The sequence below is a fragment of the Lissotriton vulgaris genome, chromosome 6 (genome assembly GCF_964263255.1).
Source record: "Lissotriton vulgaris chromosome 6, aLisVul1.2, whole genome shotgun sequence".
Taxonomy (NCBI): domain Eukaryota; kingdom Metazoa; phylum Chordata; class Amphibia; order Caudata; family Salamandridae; genus Lissotriton; species Lissotriton vulgaris.
The window spans coordinates 1,791,192,103-1,791,213,424 of NC_141694.1; the positions used below are offsets into that span (position 1 = coordinate 1,791,192,103).

The 21,322-nt window shown below is 47.2% G+C and overlaps 1 protein-coding gene across 2 annotated transcripts in view; it reads right to left on the reverse strand.

Moving 5' to 3' along the window:
• SCARA3 (scavenger receptor class A member 3) overlaps window positions 1-8,290 on the reverse strand; it is a 172,396-nt gene extending 164,106 nt beyond the window's left edge. The window contains exon 1 of one of the 2 annotated variants that reach the window (XM_086928052.1): window positions 7,723-8,290. In XM_086928052.1, the coding sequence (XP_086784178.1) occupies window positions 7,723-7,729 (7 nt within the window). In that variant the 5' untranslated portion in view covers window positions 7,730-8,290. The remainder of the gene's footprint in view (window positions 1-7,722) is intronic. The other variant, XM_086928053.1, reaches the window with a different exon arrangement.
• Window positions 8,291-21,322: the final 13,032 nt, after the last annotated feature.

Here is a 21,322-nt window from a genome sequence, read left to right on the forward strand (position 1 = left end):
TGTCACTCTATACCACTCCACTCTAAACACTCTACGTCATTCCACTCCCCTTCATGCCACTCTACTCCACTTGAACCCACTCCACTAAAAACCACTCTACTCTATGCCATTTCACTTACCACCACTTCACTCTACACCACTCTATGCCACGCCAAGCTACTCTACTGTATTCCACTCTATGCTACATTATTCCACTCCACGCCAATTCACCCCATGCCACTCCACTCTCTTCTTCAGCACTCCATGCAACTCCAAGCCACTCCACTTCATATTACTCCACTCTATGCCACTCCACTGTACGCTGCTTCACTGTGCACTGCTCTATGCAGTCCTACTCTACACTACTCTCACTCCACTCTACGTCACTTTGCTCTACACCCTTTCGCTCTATGCAACTTCAAGTCACTCTACTACACTCCACTATCCACCACAGCACTTTAAGCCACTCTGCTACACTCCACTCCATTCCACACCACTCTATACCATACCACTCCACTTCGCTCTGCTGTACAATATGGTTAAAAGACATTAGCAAAGCCATTAGCTGTCGCACAGGCTAAATCGATTGACCTGGATATTGCTTGTTAAAGTTGTGGTTTTAAAGTTTCCTTGACAAATATTAATAGAATACATTGCACAAGGCACATTATTTATGTCATTAGCAAATTTCTTGCATCAATGAATGTTCTTTAATGTTTACATTTTTCTTGCAAGCATATGGTGGCCACCTTTAAGTGGCTTTGTGTTTATTTTTTTATTTTGTGGCATATGCTTGTAATAAGTAATGAAAGCACAGCCCCAGCTTGCAATGCTTGCTGGGGTGGAATGCTCATCTGGATATACCCAGGGCCAGGGCAAGGCTGTGCAGAGGGAGATCTGCTGTTAACTGAATTGTAGAGCTGCAGTGTGAGCTGAGCTGGAAATGCCTGTGTGGAAACTGTTAGCTGTGACTCTCGAGCACATGTGGAGTGAATTAAGGGAAATTATAAGGTGAGATAAATTAGCAATCTGGCAAGGAAAGCAGGCGATCAGTCATAGTCCACAGCTTGATGAAGACATCTCTGATGATGCACAGTGACAGGGGCCTTCTCCTGTTGCCACATTTACTGCACCAGCCGCTTCCCACCATGGCTCACGGGTAAGCATTGTAATGGTCCTAGATTATCATTAGCTATCCCTAACAGCATGAGGGTGGAGAACAGTGCTTGAGATGGTGGTAAAAAGGCTGTCAGAATGAATTATATGTGACTGTGAAGGACCAGCTGACCTGATGGGAGGGGGTGCCTCTGGTCACCCTGGTGAGATTGATAGCTAAGAGTCCTAGAGCACAGGTAACCTCCCTATGACAGGAGGTGTTGTGGCACACACCAGAGTGACAAGCCAAGTAAAGCACACACTAAACAATGTGCTTGTATTTTGCTTTTGGTTGCAAGGGAGTTGGTGTAATGCGGACTCTTCGGATCTAAGCTGCCAAGTGCAAGTATTTGTGTTGCTTTAAGTCTAAACACACCTCCGACCTGCAAGGGGCGGCCCTCCCATGAGGTAAGAAAAGGCAGCATCTTTAAGACTGGCATCAAATTATTTCAAAAGGACAGTAAAATATATGGGGTGAGCTCCAGCAGGCAAACTTCTAGTATTCCCAGAGGACTGCATCATTCCTGCTTTGACGCTTCGACTCCATTTTCTGTTCTAGGTTGAATGTGGTTCCTCTCTGTTGGTGGAGCACTAGTCACTCTCTTGGGTATGCCTCGTCCTAGTATCAACCTAAATGGATAATATATCAGGGCTGTCTATTGCAGCATCCTCTGAGAATGCAGGTAACTATCTGTATTGTGCAATGCTGTGACTCTCCAACCCATACAATAGGCTTGTCAGTCACCTTGACATAGTATGGTCTGCACATGGGGCTGTGACCTAATGCTCTTTAGGTGAGAAACTGGATATTCCATTATTACAACTCCGAGGAAAAGTGAACCTTTATAAGAGACTGAAGAAAAACAAGAATTAGCAAGTCAGTAGGTCGCAGCTCTGAAACCTATTGACTTTGGAATTGATTTTTTCCCCTACATGGCTGCCATTAATAAACCTCGATCCACAGCACCAACCTTTCAATGGAGTGTCTTAAAAGATGTCAAGACTCATACATTTAAAAGAAGTCCATTCACTATGCGCAAGCATTGGTGTCGGACAATTTAGACCTCATTTTGTTACATTGTCACTAGGTCCTTTCAAGGATCGCCACCATGTATATGTTTGCATCCACTGCAGCAATCTTAGAACTGGATTTGTTAAAATATAACAAAATGCATTCAAATATGCCCACTGTGTATATGTGTGCATCCGCGATGGCCATATCTAAATGTGTTTTTTTGAATGGGATTTATTATGGGATTTGTTAAGATATAACAATGCCATGACAAGATGCCCCCCAGGCACCCATGGCAGACCAACATTGGGCAAGTCACTCTCCGGCATTCCTGCCAGCCTCTCCATAGGGAACAAGTTTAATTTCCCGGGATTGAGATGAAGATCGGACAAGGGGCCAAATTCCCTTAACTCTCTCATAAGGACTTGGACCTCCCTCCTTGGACGACGCATATACACCAGTGTATCGTCTGCATATAGTGAGATCACATGGTTGGTGTCCCCTAATTGAATCCCCCATCACCCCAGTTTTTCCCATAAGTTGCAGCCAAAGGCTCTATTGCTATCACAAATATAAGTGGGGATAGGGGGCAACCTTGGCAAGTGCCCTTTGCTAGTGTAAATTGTTCTGACACCATCCCGGGGAGTCTCACCCGAGCTGGATCGGTGGCACAGATGTTTACTTATGTTTTGTGGGGCCGGGTATGTACATTACCCCACACACCATGAAACAAGTAAGGGAGACCAAGCTGTGCTTTGATTGGACATTAAATTTGAACCTACACAGTGGGTGTTACAGAACGTACATCGGAGGCACGGGCACCTGAAGGAAGCCCCAGCCCGAATATGACAGACATGTGCGCAGGGCACCCCTGACCCTCTAAGCTGCACCCCTCAAATTACTGCAGCCTTCAAAATGTTGCAGGGGCACACCACAAGCGTGGGACGCGCGCCTGCTACCGAGAAGTTAGATGTGCAGACTGTTTTGTATTACAGCATTTATATTGTGCTTACTACTTCCAAATGAGGTATCAAAGCACTTGCCTACATGACTAGTTCGCTATGCCGTGTTGGGTGTTTGTTTGGAAGGATGTTGTTGTTTTTAATCCTCTGTGGGAAGTGTTTCCATGTCGTGCGTGATATGCAGTGCGCAGGCGGTGGAAATGCACAGGTACATGAAAACATACACGTTCTTAGAAGACCCGCCCTATCCGGCCACCCCTGGCCGCAGCTGCTGTTCACGCACCCTCCCACGCACGCTCCGCAAACCCGCTCGGTATGTCACGGCCGCTGCGCGCGCTCAGGGCACAGGGGGTTTCACGGCGTCGCACATGCTGCTTGCAGATGTGCACAGGAGTTATTGGACACTGGGGTCACAGCTCAGTCAATGATTTACTGTGAGAAAACATCCCAGTTTTCGAAGCCCCAGCCCCCCCCCGCCTGGCAGCGGCCTGGGCCCCTGATGGATGGGCTTGGAGCGCGAGAATTCACGTCGCCTTGAAACACTTTGGCCAGCGAAAGATGCGCATGCAATGTTGTGATCAGTTCGAGTCCAGACCTCTGCCGCAACAGAGAGACAGAACATAGATTCCATCTATTCCAGGCACCGGTGTTTGACTGAGCCGCCGTGCAGGGGCGGCGAGTTCACACAGCCGGGTCAAGGGAACCTGCTGAAAAGGTTCATCATTTTAACAACCTACTTGTGCGCCAAGTACCGTTTCGTATCACGTCTCCCACGTCTAAGCGCTGTAAACACCAAGTTATGAATCCCCAAAGTAATGATACTCGGTGGAGAGTCGACCATGTCCGAGGCCTGAGTTAACGGCGCTCCGTTATTGGCTGAGCAGTTCAGTCAGTGGCTGCACCTGCGCTCTGGGAGTGGTACAGAGACCTGAGAAAACTCTGAGCCGCATTAACATTTGAAGGGGGGCTCTGCACGGAAGGAGGACACATATCCTGAACAAATGTCTAGAGACGAGCAGCACTGGATTGTGTCTATAAGCCAATATTGTGATATGTTATACTATGTATGGAGAGATCTTTCCTTCTTGCACTTACTATAAACTTCCATAAAACTTTTGGAACAAATAAAAAAACACCCCCTTTCACCTCTAAATAGTAGAACTCGCCCCTCTCCTGTCTAGCTCAAACAATGTCCCACCCTCTCTGCTGCTTACTGAGTCTATGACAATACTGCCCATGTGCAGCCTGACATTGCTGTATCCCTTCCCTGCCTATTATCCATCTTCCACTCTCTTCCTACGTGTTGTGACATTGTCCCTCTCCTCTGTCGCGATATAGTGCCTGCCTTACTCGGACTCATGCCACTATCCATCTCATTCTGTCGCATGATCTTATCTGTCTCCCTCTCCATCATGCATGTCTCTCTCCGTCTCATGATATTGGTCATCCTCTTTTGACTCGATCAATCTTCATCTGCCTCGTGATATTTCTCACCATATTTTGTCCATCTCCCTCTATCCTGATATTACATCTCCACCATACCTCATGGTATAGACATCTTCCTGTTTCATGCTATTGTCTGTCTCCTACTGCCTCATGCTACTCTCCATTTCTTATTGTCTCAAGATGTTCTCCCTCGCACTCTTCCTTATTCTGGTGACCTACGCTCTGTTTTGTGATATTGCCTAATTTTCATTCCTTATGGTATTGTTTATCTCTCACTTTCCCTTCTGAAGCCCTACCTGTATCTTCTTACTGCCTGTACCATAATATTGCCTGTCTTTCCATTCCTTATGCTATTGTTTATCTCTCACTTTCTCCTATTAAGCCATTTATGTCTCATTATTGCCCGTATCATGGTATTGCCAATCACCGTCTGTCTCATGCTATTGTCCATCTCCCTCTATTTGTTGATGTTATCCATCTTCTTCTGTCTCGTGACATACCACATCATATTCTGTTCATCTCCTTCTATCGTGATACTGCCTCGCCACCATACCTCATCCTATAGCCCATCTCCTGGTCTCATGATTTTGCTATTCTCCATCTGCCTCGTGGTACTGACCACCTCCCTCTATTCCTCGGTATTGTCGGTCTTCCCCTTCCTTTTCCTCCTGATAGTGAGCATCTCATTCTACCTCACCCCACTGACCATAACCCTGTGCCTCGTATTACTGTCCATCTCCCTGCCCAAAAAATAATACTATCATACTGGCATTTCTCTATCACATGATATTAACCCTTGTTGCTGCTATTTTCTATCATTCACCGTGCTTTCTCATGATATTGCCCCTTTACCTCGTGCAACTGTTCCTCTCCCTGTCTCATCATGGTGCATGTCTTCATGCTATTGACCATCATTCTTTCTCATGACATTGTCTCTCTACCTTGTGTGGCTGCTCCTTTCCATGTCCCCGTGACTCATGCTATTGACCATCATGATTTCTCATAATGTTGCCCCTTTACCTCATGTGATTGTTCCTCTCCTTGTCTCATGATGGTGCATGTCCTCATGCTATTGATCATCACGCGGTCTCATGACATTGTCTCTCTACCTTGTGTGGCTGCTCCTTTCCATGTCCCCGTAACTCATGCTATTGACCATCATGCTGTCTCATGACATTGCTGGTCTCTTTTAGCCTAATGTTGTTGTCCATTTCTTACAGTTTCAGGACGCCCCCTCTTACTCTGCCTCATTTCATGGACCGTCTCTCTGCCTCCTACATCACATTGTCATTATATTGCCCCACCCCCCTTTCTGTCTGTCTCTTTGCTTCCTTACTGTTTCTGATCTCTGCCACTGGTCAGCTTTTCAGTGTCTTATGCCATCGCATAGCCTGCCTCTGGCGCAAGTGATGGCTTCTGTTCCTCGCCCAGACTACTGGGACCCCCAGCCTGCAATACTTTACTTTAACCTATGGCACTGTTGTGTGCCAGTAAACCCTTCACTCTCCTGGTCCCGCTCTGTTAGCATCTCACTCGTGTGGTTATCCGTCTCTCTGCCTCTTAGAGAATCACATCCATACCCTGGTTCAGTTGCATCTCTGAGTCATGCAGTCTGGATCTCTGCCTCAATCATATCCCTGTCCTGGTCCAGCTTTGTCTCTGAATCCTGCAGTCTGGATATCTGCCTCAATCACATCTCTGTCCTAGTTCAGCTTTGTCCCTGAGTCATGCAGTCTGGATCTCCGCCTCAATGACATCCCTGTCCTGGTCCAGCTTTGTCCCTGAGTCATGCAGTCTGGATCTCCGCCTCAATGACATCCCTGTCCTGGTCCAGCTTTGTCCCTGAATCATGCAATCTGGATTGCTGTGTCAATCACATCCCTCTCCTGTCCCAGTTGTCTCTAAATCCTGCAGTCTGGATCTCTGCCTCAATCACATCCCTGCCCTACCCCACCCAAGCTATGTCCCTGAATCATGCAGTTTAGATCTCTGCCTCAATCACATCACATGGAGAAGTGTGGCTCAATGGTTAGAGCTGAGAGTAGGTGCAAAGCGCACTCTAGTTAGAAAAGTTTTTATAATGTGATCTTTTGATATGTGTTCAATGTTGAAACTATGCCTACTGAGCATATATATAACAATTAATAAAGTGGCCTAGTCCCTGAACAGGCGACTTGGACTCCAACATGCAACGACTTTTTATGACGTTGTTTGATATGTACAAATTTAATATACCTTTATCAATATGTTGAGTGCATATTTTATTTACACTTGAACTCAAATGGTTAGAGCGGCAGACCCTGATGCAGAGGTCTGGCCTGGGACCAGGGTTCAATTCCCACCTCGGCTGGTCCTGGTCTCAACTTCCTCGCACCTGACAATTCTCGCCTCGGTGCCTATTCTAATCATGGGCCCCACGCTGCAACTCTGGGCAATAGCTCGCTTAATCTCCACAACGGGGCCAACAGCGCTTGGATGCCTGGCATCCACCTTGGGGGTGCCCAGGTGTGGGCGCTCCACAGGGAAAGGCCAGGAAGGGTTCCTCAGCGGTATTCGTACAAGCGCCTAGATGCCCATGGGTGATTCGTGCGCTATACAAGTACCACACATTCATCCCTGTTCTGGCCCGACGACTTGTCCCAGCATCAGTCACATGGTCCAGCTGCCCCCAAATCGCATCCCTGCCTTGGGCCAGCTCTCTTCCTTGATTATAACCATCTAGCGTCCTGCCTCTCTCTGCCCCAGCCACACCCCTGCCTAGGCCCAGCTCTCGAACTCTGCCTCGGTCACCTGGGGCTGGGGCAGCTGCCTGCCCCTCTTTCCCTCAATAACGGCCCGATGCTACTCCTGCCTGATTGGCACGGTCCACCTCTCTTCTCATATCTCCTCCCAGGCGCAGCCCTTTGTTTCATCTGCATCGCTCAGCGCCTCGACGCCCTCACAGCGCCTCCCACATACACTGTCCTGGTCCAGCATCCCTGCTCCCTTCAGTGAGGTCAGCGGCACGTGCCCTCTGCGGTCAGCGGCTGCCCGGGGCTCTGCCCTCAGTGCCCTACCTCCTCCCCACGCTTCCTGCCACCACATGTTATTCCAGGCTGTGCACACAAGATCATCTCTCACCTGCGCGAAGTCTCGTGCAATAGACAGTGCGACCCGCAGGACACATACCTTTCATGGTCCCCGTGCTGTCAGAACCGGGTCACCCTCTGTCAGAACCGGGGCCTCTGCTGTTTCTGATGTCAGTACCAAACGGTAACCAAAAAGGGAAGAAACTCTAAATAAATCCCAGTCAAATGTTCCTTTGTAGCGTTCATTAATCCATTCTGTTCCTTGTAGTTTGCGTTTTGTTGTTAATCACAAGGGGCTTTACACGAAGGTTCAAGGGCTCTGTTTCTCTTAATTAATGAGGAGGGAAATGGTTTGGAGTCATTCGAACGAAATGTCAATGGTGAGATTTGTGCTGAAAATAAAAGTGTTGGAAGCGAGTGCGCTGCTGGTTCCGCTCTCGGCGCCTCCGAGAGCTCCAGGGATGCTCGTGGTCCTCGGCTAGCTCAGTTCTCGGTAGCCACAGGAGATAGCCCGGGCCAGCCCGCGTCCTGCTCTGCCTGCCTCTCTCCTCGGCGTGCCCCCGTCCCCCGCTCCGGCTCAGCACACTTTGGACATTTTCCATCGCGAGCTCCGAGAAATAGGAGCCGCCGAAGCATGTGCCGGGCCGGCGAGCACTCCCCTTCCCTCTGGGCTCCTCCTCTGCTCGGCGGCGGGGAATGGCTAGCAAATGTGCCGGCTGCCGCTGGGCCCGGACATCTGGCCGCCGAGGAGGGACGGGCGGGGTGTCTGGGCCCAGGGGATGGGGTGTAAGTACGGATCCTGTCCAAGATGAAGGTTAGAAGCTGTCAAGTGCTCCCATGGCATGAGGACCACTCTGAGACGCTTCTGGTTATGCAGCTTACAGCACTAAGCATGCTGGGACTTGTAGGCCAGTGATCATAAAGGGAGACTACAAACGGCAGCATTTAAAAGATATGGCTCTCCTGCAATATTTGGGAAGGAGTTCCCTAAAATATACATTCTGCTATTTGCCTCAGAAATGTACAAATGCAAGGCGCTGAACCGAGGCGCTCTGAGGGCCTGCAGCATCCTAGCCCTACATTACGCACCTGACAGTGGACACACTACTAACCTCACCTAGGCAACACCAACAAAACAACACAGCACAATCAACTGATTGCATTCCCATATGTGAGCAAAAAGATGCCCAGAGGGAGAACATCTTATGATGCTGTTGACGCTCTCATTAAAACAAGCTGGGGGTCAAGGCGTATGATCGCGCCTGTGAGTCTTTATAAGACTAAGCCCAATGGCAGTAAAGGATCCTCCACAAGACACGTCAAAACCATAAGTGTTTATTCAAAATTAAGTTTATTACAGAAGGCAAAATAAGTTGTAGTTAAATCACAGGGAATCAACAGTCATAGTAAGTCACATTCAAATAATGCATGAGAATCAACATTAGGTTCATCCCTAAAGCAAATATCAGCCAGACTCAAAGATAAGTTAAGCAAGAGGACCGTCCTAGAGTCTGCTTTCAAAGAGTGCACCAAAAAGAGACGCACTTTTCCTAGAACATCATCTTTTACAGTGCTTAGACAGAAAAGCCACACGCTCAGTATGCTCTGACATGACATGGGTACATGGAACAAAGATCCATCCATGTAAACCAATCTTATTCAAATTAACAAGATACATCAAATAAAATACATCTAGTAAACACCTGCTTTGAATGTATGATGTTACAACGCAGTCTTTACACCGCAATCATTTACAACGCGTTCATTACAATGCAAGTAATTATAACGACTTGCGCTAGAGGCGCTGGATTTAGGAATAGTATGATTTACTATTGCAACTCCAGTGTGTGCAACAGTAGGGAAGGTGTTGGATGTCTCCCACCTGCTTTGGTGCATAATAATAAAGAGATGGGCATAGAAAATGAAGACGATGGCATGCATTTAGATAATACAGAAATACAATTGACGCTTCAGCTAATGAATGGTCCCTGGAAAAGACTTGAGCGACGGACCTTGCATGATACTCAGACGAAGGCACATTAATACACTTTATGACTACAATAAACATCACCATGAATGAGGCTTCTAATTTGCTGATTTACTGAAATGGAAATGCACACGGAGAAGCATGTCGATGGAAAGTGCCTGTTCACATAAAATAAAAGTGCACTTTCCTTCTACAAATGTGAAATGATGTTAGTGCACGCTGGTTAAGGCCTAGTCAAGCTAACTCAAACACATCTAAATTAAGTATTATTTCCTGCTATTAATAACACTGCTACAATTCTGTGAAAATGTTGATCAGATCCTTACTCTATGCAATGTCACAGAGCAACACAGGAAGAAGCAGAGGCAACTATACAGTGACTTTGTTGATTTTGAGAAAGCCATTGACAGTATTCACCATGACAGCCTCGGGTGAATACTGCCAATCAATCAATCAATCAATCAATCACTCACTCAATCAATCAATCAATCAATAAATTCTTTATTCAGAAGCATAAAAAGCTCCCATAAAAGCACAATAATGCCAGTGTAGGACATTAAACCCAGATATTTTGACTGGGTGTGAGTGTTTGATTGGTTCAGATGCTCCGTCCATCACCACCCCCTTTTGTACCGCTTTTGGCCGCCATAAGTGTGGCAGGGTATGCTCAGACGTGAGTCCCTTGCTCACTTTGCCACTGGATTCAAGCAAGCCGGGCTGAAGACGGCTGGAATGCCAGAAACCGGCCCTCAGAAGTTTGTTTCCGGTCCAGGGAAGACATGGCTTGGCAGTTCGGGCTGGACTGTTCCAATGAGGCACAGGGTCAGCATGATTTGCATATAGCCATGTCTGAACTGGGGTGGCAGAGTGGGCTAAAGAAGGGTGATGGAATAAACCCAGATCTTTTGACTGGGTGTGAGTGTTTGATTGATTCAGATGCTCCGTCCATCACCACCCCCGTTTGTACCATGTATGACATACTGCAGCAGATGGTTCTCCACATTAAGAACTTCTATGATCGTTTTACCTGCACAGTGGGTGATAGTGAATAGTGCTTTGTAGTCAAGACCGGTATGAGACAGTGATGTCAACATTGCTCTTCAACCTCATCATCAACTCTTTCATTATTCTATATACTAAAAGACATTTACTATGCAGATGGCCTAGCCTTGCTCTCTCACGCACACAAACATATGCATGAAAATATGTCTCGCCTCAACATCTGTGCCAGAAGATTAACACAAAGAAATGAGAAGTCATGAGAAGCCGTGCCACTCAACAGCCCAAACCCTTCACCAGTCAAGGTGGATAGAGAGGACCTAACCATGACTGAGGAGTTCACCTCCATAGGCAGCACTATCAGACATGATGGCGGGGTAGGCAGTGACGCCACAAGCAGACTAAAGAAGGTCAGGAATGCCTCAGGATGCTGAGCAATATTTGGAGGTCATCTCAGTTCAGCATCAACAGCAAGCTGAGGCTTTACCAGAGCTGTGTTCTGTCCACACGGTTGTATGGATCACAATCCTAGCAGATGACAAAAAGCAACATCACCCCTCATCCTTCCACATCAATAACCTGAGAAGAATCTTGTACATTTTCTGGCCGCCAACTATCTCCAACCAGAAACCGCTGATCAGATGCAAGCAAGAGAGCATGCACACCATCATTAAAAGAAAAAGATGTAGATGCAGGGCCGGACTATCCGTAGCGGGCACCGGGCAATCCCCCGGGGTTTTGGGCCCCTGGGGGCCGTTTTTGTTACAGGGCCGTTTTTGCAGCATATCGGGTCGTAATAACCGCAATGTAAAGTACCGCGATCTAAATAATCGTGTTGTAACGTCATACATTCAACTCAATGTGCGTAGTGCTAGTGACTAACAATCCAAGCACTGACAAAGGGAAGGGTTTTTGACTTTTGTGTAGTAACAAGGTTTTATCAAGCCTCGTGTTCACACACAGCATACAGATAGAGATTGTTGTGACACAGAATGGGCAGGGGCTTCACACGCAATAATACAATGATGCAAGGGCAGTAGGTGTAGCGTCCCTTACACACAAATAAGGCAAAACACAGAATTTCAAAATACTTGTAAGGATTCAAATACATGCATTGTGGGTACATGCATCTCTTTGGAGCATGTGCACAACTCACAGACATTTTACAAGAACTGTAACTTATGACCAATAGGTTAAATAAGCATCACCGCAACAAAAGCATCAACCATCTGAGCTGCCTCACACAAAAAACAAATACATGAGCTACAACTTAAACTTTATGCCCGACAGAAGACACTTATTCCTCTCATGGTATTTTATGATTCACAGAGATGATGGGACGCTGATTGTGTATAGTTGTAGTGCCAGTGACAGTTGGTGACCGGCAAAAATGGTGAGGCGACATAAATAGAAAACAATAAAAATACAAATAAATGAACATTTAAAAATTAAAAAGAAAATAAACTTACCTTAGCGTGCAGCACGTCCAGTTCCTGACTCCAGACTCCTCCAAGTGCAAGGTCCTACAGAACCCACAGGTCCTTATCCAATCCAGACACTGCTCTCGTGCTATTAAGCTGCATGAGTGAAGCATCTGGATTGGCTGGTGCCGGCCGCCTCAGCGCTCCAAAAGGCACTGGAGGCCAGTGCTTTGGTGCAACCTAACCTGCTGCACCATTGATAAACACATTTCTAAAACCTAAAACCTACTTGCTTTTCGGGGTGGCTCAACTGTTATGGTCTCCTGAGTGGTGGCTGCCTGAATTAGGACTACCACCTGCTCCAAAATCTTCTGTGAAGAATCTGGGTATATGCCAAATCAAAGGAGAGAGTGAGGACTAGATAAGCTAGTCCGGATCCCCGAGTTTATATGTGGTTTATCAATAAGGACTAGCTTAAAGTATGACACTCAGTTGTGTACGTTCACAGGTACACCATTAGGTTTATTCATGAAGCCCTCACCCACCAACCTAGTTGGTGGCATGCTTCATCATCGGGCCCACCACAGTGACACCTAGCGGATCCCGGTTGTGCTTCAACACCAGAATTACTGCGGAGCTGGTATGATTACTGAGTGTGCAGTGAAGTGAGTGAGAAAGTGAAAGTTTAAAAGCTACTATAGCTACCATGGATATCAGGATGCACGCTTAGACCCACATGACTGCATATTAAGGACAGAGGAAGAGACGAAGGGACGGGTTGACTTACAGGATACCCCGATAGCAGAACCAGAAGGTACACTGTATGTGGACGGATCAGAGGGTCAGATGGTAACCATGAAGCGGCATTGGGAGGTAAATGGGCTGACCTAGAGGCTATGGAAGAAGCAAGGGTAGGAGGGACTAAACCAGAAGCTGCCATCCTGACTTTGCCCGGTAAAATAATAACATTTATGAAAACACTTTTGCCGGAAACTGTTATTAACTGGGATAAAATAAATGCCTGTAGGCAGCGAAAAGATGAGAATGTGGCTGACTTCTTTACCCGTTTTGAGCCAGAATACAAGGGACATAGTGGTTTAGATCCCCGGACCCCAGGTTCTGGCCCAGTGTTTGTCGATAAGTTTGTCAGCAACTTGCTTCCTGAGATCTCCACCAGGCTTAAGAAAGTTGAAAGTACGTGGTCTGCCCAAACTATGACTGGTATCTTGGCTATGACACAATATCACGAGAATAGGGAGAATGAGGATAGAGACAAGGAAAGTAAGAAGGTTAGGGATCTTAAGTCTAAGGCACTTCTGCAGCAGGTTTACCCTCCCCGAGGTCCCGATGCCTGCGGGAATTTCAGACCTCAAACCCAACTCCCTCCGATGGTTCGCCTGTCTACCCCCTCTAGCCCTCAACGTATGGGAGCCCTCCAAACAGATCGGTGTGCTTATTGTAAGGGGTAGGGCCATTGGATAGATGAGTGTCCTGTGTCAACTGAAAACATCAGAACAGGCAAGAATCGGCCTTGCGCTCCCAGGGAGGGAAGGCCCACTAGGGACCATGGCCCGCCCCATCCACAGGATAAAGAACGTAGGCCCTGGGATGACACCCCCGTCTGGCAGCGCCCGGCCAGTAGGTTTGATGGGTACGAAGCAACACACACTTATTACAATGATGATTATGATGAAGTTGATGAGACAGGGTCCTACCAAGCATAGGACAGCCAGAAAGGGGTATTACCAGAGTGCAAATTCCAGTGGCTCAAAGGGGCCCGTATGTTCAAATGTCAGTTGTGGGGAACAATCAGAATTTCCTTTTGGATACTGGGGCCACCAGATCTTCTATTGCTTGTCTGTCAGTACTGGAGGCACACCTTTCTGGCAATATGAATGTCTCTGTGGGTTTTGCAGGAACACCTTTGATGAGCCCTGTCTCTGAAACCCTTCCTCTCGATATTGGCCCTGCACATGTTGACGCTCCCTTGGTCCTTAATACAGGTGGCAGTGAAAACTTCTTAGGCATGGATTTACTGAAAGCTCTGTATGCAACCACATCATGTAGTCCCCAAGGTGTATCCCTAACAATTTCTCCCACCACAGCTTCCTATATGTACCTGTCCGGTCCCCTCCCACCAGAATTGCAGTCTTTACCTTCCTCCCTCTGGGCATCATCAGGCTCTGATGTAGGGTGTCTCAACAAATCCCCTCATGTGGTATGAATCCAGCCAGGTGCACTTTTCCCCCGCCTCCGGCAGAATCGACTGCCCGCGGAAGGAGAAATGGCCCTTTTAACAATAATATCTGAATTAATGGGCAAGGGTGTAGTGGAGGAGACACGTGGCAATATCTGTAACAGGCCCATTATTCCCGTTCTTAAAAATACCAATGGAAATGCTCTCTCCCCTAAAATATACAGATTTGTGATTGACCTTAGAGCCCTTAACAAAACAACAATCTCCCAAATTCCTGTTGTCCATGACATTACAGCCCTCTTAACGATGGTCCCTTCTGACGCCACACACTTTTCTGTCATAGACCTGAAGAATGCTTTTTTCAGCATTCCTATACATCCTGACAGCAGACATTTTTTTGGTTTCTCCCTTGGTGGGCGGAGCTTTAGATTCTGCCACGCCCCTCAAGGTTTTCACCGAGAGCCCCAGTATCTTTAGTCAAGCCCTAAAAAGTCAACTAGATTCCTTGGAACTTCCTGATTATTCCACACCATTACAATATGTAGATGACCTCCTCATTGCTTTACGCCACCTTGCCCTCCATAATCACAAAGTCTCTTTGAAAAAGCTTCAGTTTTGTCAAGAGAAGATGACCTATTTAGGTCATCTCCTCTCGAAGGAGGGAAGGCAGCTCACCTCTTACTCGTGTAGCCATTATCAATGCTATGACGGCCCCATGAACACAAAAGCAGGTGCGAGCCTTCATAGGCCTAACCTCATACTGTAGACAGTGGATTTCCAATTTTTCGGCCATGGTCAAACCATTCCTTGCCCTCACCACTAAAGACATATCAGACAGTTCCTTTCCTTGGACTAGAGAGTATGCGCAGGCCTTCCAAGATTTAAAAAAGGCTCTCTGTACTGCTCCAGTCCTCGGTACTCCTGATTATAACAAACATTTTTTTCTTTTTGTACATGAGACAGACGGCTGTGCATGCGCTGTCTTGACCCATATGTTTGGAGGTCACCATCAGCCATGTGCCTATTTTTCAGCCACCTTAGATCCTGTTGCAAGGGCTCTCCCAGGATGCCTACGGGCGACCGCTGCGGCCGCCCTCATTGTCCGCCAGAGTGTGGGAATCGTCATGAACTCCACCTGACTCTGATGGTCCCCCATTCTGTAGATACCCTCCTTAATAACACCAAGACACAGTACCTCACTAGTGCACGACTCACAGGATATGAACTGACACTCGTTGCCAGCCACATTAACATCAAAAGATGCACTGTACTAAACCTCGCCACATTACTCCCACTGGATACTCAGGATGCACGCTTAGACCCACATGACTGCATATTGAGGACAGAGGAAGTGACGAAGGGACGGGTTGACTTACAGGATACCCCGATAGCAGAGCCAGAAGGTACACTGTATGTGGACGGATCATGTCTCAGAGGGTTAGATGGTAACACCTCAGCCGCCTACACCCTCACGACATTAGGGCGAGTAGTAGAAACAGCTCAGATTCCTACAGTGCTCTGCTCAAGCTGCAGAATTAGTGGCCCTCACTAGAGCTTGTGAGTTAAGCAAAGGGATGATGGTAAATATTTATACTGACAGCCAATATTCCTTCGGGGTGGCCCACAACTTCGGGAGGTTTCGGATAGAAAGGAATTTCCCATGGGACCAAAATTCAACATGGCCCCCTAATTCACCGACTGTTAGACTCACTGACACTCCCCAGACAGGTGGCCATTATAAAATGTAAGGCCCACAAGAAAGTGACAGATGATGTTGGGAAAAGCAATGCCCTGGCTGACCAGACGGCCAGACAAACAGCGCTTAGAAAAAGGGAATGAATGAATGTAGGAGGTCCCGATAGTTGGGTGGCAGACAAGGGCATGGTTGAAAACACAGTACAGAGTGTGATTGATATTCAGTCCCATACAACTACTGAGGAACTAAGGGTGTGGAAGGAGCAATTAGCAAAGGAGGGAATTGATGGTTGTTGGGTCTGTACAACTATGGAAAGACAATGGATGTTACCTGACAGTCACGTGCTACCAGTAGTTACGATGGCCCATGGTCCTGCTCACATCAGTGCAAAAGGGATATGTAAAATGTTGGAACCTACATGGTACAACTCTAAGATACCAGCATATGCTGACAAACTGGTTAAAAGATGCATTATTTGCCTAATGTATAACCCAGGAAAAGGCACAGTTACTCCTAAGGGAGGATTCTCTACTCCTACCTTCCCTTTTGAAGTCCTTCAAATGGATTACATCCAGATAGACCGATGTAACAATTTGAAATATGTCCTGGTGGTGGTCTGTGCATTCAGCCAATGGGTGGAGGCCTACCCCGTCAAAGACTGCACCGCTATCACTACCGCCAAAGTACTATTAAAAGAGTACCTTCCACGATTCGGTTTGCCCCGCTTGGTCTGGAGTGACAATGGGACACACTTTACAGCCCAAATTATGGAATATGTCTGTACAGCATTGGGTATAAAGCAAAAATTTCATGCAGCTAACCACTCCCAGTCAGCAGGTCTAGTGAAGGTGTACAATGGCATCCGAAAAACTAAAATGGCCAAAATAGTAGCCCAGACAGGTGTCAATTGGGTTGATGCTCTGCCCTCAGCCCTACTGTCCATAAGAACAATGGCCCACACCAGGATAGGGCTATCTCCCCATGAAATTGTGTTTGGGAGACCTGCCAATGTATGGGGTGTCCAGCGGCCTAAGAAACTGTCTGATTGGAAATACCCTGGATTAACTGATTATCTGTACAGTCTGACTAATACCTGTCGTACTCTTTATCACCAGGTGCATGAGGCCATACCTGACAAAAGCGAGGGCCCAGGACATGTTATCCAACCTAGTGACTGGGTCCTGATCTGGAATTTTCAACGAACTAAGAGCCTCGAGCCCCGCTGGCCACAACCCCATCAGGTGTTACTAGCCACCCGTACCGCCGTGACAGTAGAAGGTCGGAAGAATTGGGTGCATTCATCGCACTGCAGGCGTGTGCCTCTGCCCCTCTCCTATGATCAGTGGGTGAGGGAAGGACTAGGAGACTCAGAAACAGAAACAGTCCCGACGTTTGTCCCATTCAGCGATGCCAGACTGCATTCTACAACTACGGAAGCAGAGAGTGACAACGTACTGAAAGGACAACAGCAAGAACAATTGTTTCCCAACCATACTGTCTCTACTTTCGACCGATACAACTTGCGCCCCGAGCTAATACTTGCCCTTGATTTCGCCAAGTACTTATAGGCTTTAAGGCTGTGATCTTCCCCGGCTGAGAGTAGTGCTGGTGTGTCAGACTATGGTAAGCCATAAGAGCCCTTGGCACCTGGGCCCAGTGAAGCAACCACCATTCACAGACAGCCACTAGAGGTCCCTGGCTTAGTACAATGGCCGCCGTCCAAAACACCCGAATCCAGAAACAAGATGTCAGCCTCCGACATAGTAAATGCTTCATGGTCACCGTGGTGTTGCTGTTTGTCTCCCTCATCCTGTCTATCCTTGGTTGGCTGTTACTAATCTACCATCCTGTTACCTCACCAACTCCTACCCCAACTCCTGCAGAACACCATTATTACACGTTACCAGCCCACGAGTTATTCTTCAACAACACCTTCATCCAAATGTTGCATCATTACCAGCTGATCATGAACACTTCCAACTGATGGGTGTGTGGACTGATGCCGCATTCCATGATACACCCTGTCCCATTCTTTCCCTACCCCTTTTCCATCTCTGGTTCTTGTCTTGCATGGTGGATGTTGATGCAGGAGGCCTACACTGTCAATGGTACTGCCAATTCTGCCCTTGGAACATTTCGGGATGACTTCTGGCGGAACAGATCCGGCCATGCCAATGCTCTTTTTTGCCCGACCAGCACATCCACAACGCTACTATCACCAGTTGAACTCAGTGAGATGGTAGTATTCAACTCAACTAATCGACGAACATTTTCCATATTCCGCACAAGAAGGATACTGCCTGATGAACGAGACACTGTGAATGTCATAAATGCGCAAGGCCGTGTCTGCATTCATGGCCTAGGGACTAAGAAAGTTGATACCAGTAAGTGTGATATCACAAAAACTTTAAACTCTACATCTCCTCCGAAGCTGGTTGCATCCCCCAACACCCATTTCATCTGTGGCAGTGCCGCCTACACTTGGCTCCCCCGTAACTGGTCTGGTACCTGCTATCTGGCCTTCCTCCTTCCACCAACGTATTCCACCTATGGAGGTTACCACCTGTCAATGAAGGGCGCTCTGCACCACTCACTTAGGGGCGTCATATCAGCCGAGGATACAGCAGGCCAGGACACCGGGGACTTCTTTAAAGGTTTCCTTCATTTCTGGGGCCCCATGGCCAACAGTCGGGCTGTACGAGGATTGACCAGGGTCCTTGAAGCCACCATCACAGTAACAGCTGGTGCCCTCTCCAACATCACTGCAGAGCTGCAGGCGTACCGCCTCATAACGCTTCTGAACAGAATGGTCTTAGATATCATCCTTGCCGATCGTGGTGGTGTGTGTAAATTGATCGGCTCCAGCTGCTACGTGTACATCCCAGACAACGCACCTACAGTGTACAAGGCCATCCAACGTCTGCATCACCTTTCTTCCAAAATTCATCTGGATGAAGGCAACTGGTCCCTCACAGACTGGATCTGGGGCTTTCTTTCCCAGTGGGGGTGGATGATCCTCATCTTCCTTGCCTTGGGAGTAACTGTCCTGGTATCCTTCTGTTTGTACTTTCAGTGTCTGCCAGTGCTCTGTACAATATGTGTCCAGACCATCAAGCCTCCACCCTCTAACATTCACAACACCAATATGATTATGATGCTCCAACAAGAAACCAATGGCCTTATGAACATTGACATTTCTTAAAGTATTTGCCACTCAATGGCAAAAGGAGGGTCTGAGGAAAAGTGTTCTTCTGATCGGCATCATTTGTAACCGGACTCCATTGCTTTTTCATTGCCATCTCGTGTCAAACACTTCCACACGACCCACCTGGTCGTTTCTGCTGATGCCTGAGAAAAAACTAACTAACACGACAACAGCCATCTTGCAGCCTGCATTTCTTCCCAGGAACTGTCGCACACCCAACCCCCTGTTCTTTGCAGTTCAACTGCAAGCCACGAGACACTCACACCCTGAGTAAATAATTTGTTTTCCATCTCCTGCTCCCAGCCTTGTACACATCCTTGACACCGTGATCGGGTTATCTGGACAATGGTCTGACTGCTGGGCCTTGATCAGGGTGATTAAACAATGACTTGAAAGACCGGGCTTTGATCAAGGTGATTGAACAATGACCTGAAAGACTGAGCCTTGATCAAGCCAAGTGAACAATGATTTGTGTACCAAGCCTTGACCATCTATAAAACGTCGTCTGGATCTGGTTATCAACTGCAAATACTGCCCTGATTGAACAATGAACTAAAAGCCCAAAGTCTGGAATGAAAAAGTGTAAAAGGCTTGTAAACTGCGAAGTAAAGCAGCAGGCTCCTCTGTCTTGTTTCTGACGAGCTTGGGACTCTGTTCCATAGCCCGGGCTATTTGAATAAATCTGGGTTCCTCCTGCAGATGAAGGCTCCTGTGTCTCCTTTTACTATGTATGAAGGGTATGGAAGGGTTGGGCGGTTCCTCCGCCACCGAGATCCAGTAAGTGGGTTCACCAGGATGCCATCCTTCATACTCATCTGTTTGGCATCACTGCAGCACAAATCATGGCTCATTCGCGTCAGTGTCAAATTGCGCCTTGGTCCCAGTCTACCACTGCCATTGATTATTATTGATACTTTCTGCTTCCTGGGCCTATTCCTACTTAAAAGTTAAAATATTCTAATCTCCAGTTATCCTTATGAGATTTTTATAACTATTTGGTACCATTTTGTTTATTAAATGTTACTCTATTTTCTAATTCGGTTTGGGGTTTTTCTTGTTTTATATTTTGACTTTATTACCTTTTTGATACTGCATAAATACTACACACATTGCCCTAAGTTTAGCCTGCTCGTTGACCAGGCGGAAAAGCTGCGGACGGTCTTTCCGTCCGCCGCTGTCCCCCCGCCATAGTAATATGGCGGGGGAATTGGGTGGCGGGGTAGGATCACAGGCGGATCGCCACCGCCATGCGGGAGGTGGCGATCTGCCCGTGATCCTAATGGGCTCCACAGTTACATTTCGGAACGTTGAGAATATTTCTTCCAATACACTTAAACTATAGTAAATCAATAATAAAACCAAATCACAAAGAACACTGCACTTTAATAAATATGCCACAAAACAACAATTAACACTATGTATTCAATTCTAATGAGAATATTTAATTAGATATTTAAAAACAACCTTTCTGGATGACAGCCAACATCCATCCAGTCCTCTGGCTCCTACCAGATTGTGCCCCTGTGATAGGCTGCTCCATAGTGGGTTCTTGAGCCACCAATATTCTTGGCACTACAGCAGAAAGGGTGGCATGTTATTTTCCAAACCGTAATAGGGTTGGAATTAGGAACAGTTTATAATTCAATGTGCGAACAAACAGTGAAAGTGAACAAAAAATCAAATTTGATATTAACCAGAGTTATGTGGAATTACTACAACTGTTTTGACAAAATTAGTCCAAATGGTACATTGTTACAAACTATTTACAAGTTATATTGATTAAGTGAGTGAGTATATTATATTTAGCACAGCCTACCTGCCTACTCCTATCTTGGCATTGAGCAATATTCCAAGTACAGGTGGTGCTGGAGTCCAGGAATAAAACTGTTTAGATTCGAAAGATGAAGGGGCCCATTAGGCCGCAGCCATCCTGTTGTGTAAATGTACCGCCCGCCATAAGGGCGAGGGTCCTGTGGGTGCTATTAGGATGCGCCCACCACAGTGCCGGGCGCATCCTGCATCCCTAATATTGTGGTGGGCGGTGCACTCAGCACCGCCCGCCACAATGTTAGGGAGGCATGTTGTACACTTCCATGCACAACATGGCAGGCACAGCGCAGTGCCTGCCATTTTGTGCATGGAACTGCTGGGGGGTACCATAGGTTCCCCCCATGAGCACCCCCTACCGCCCCAGA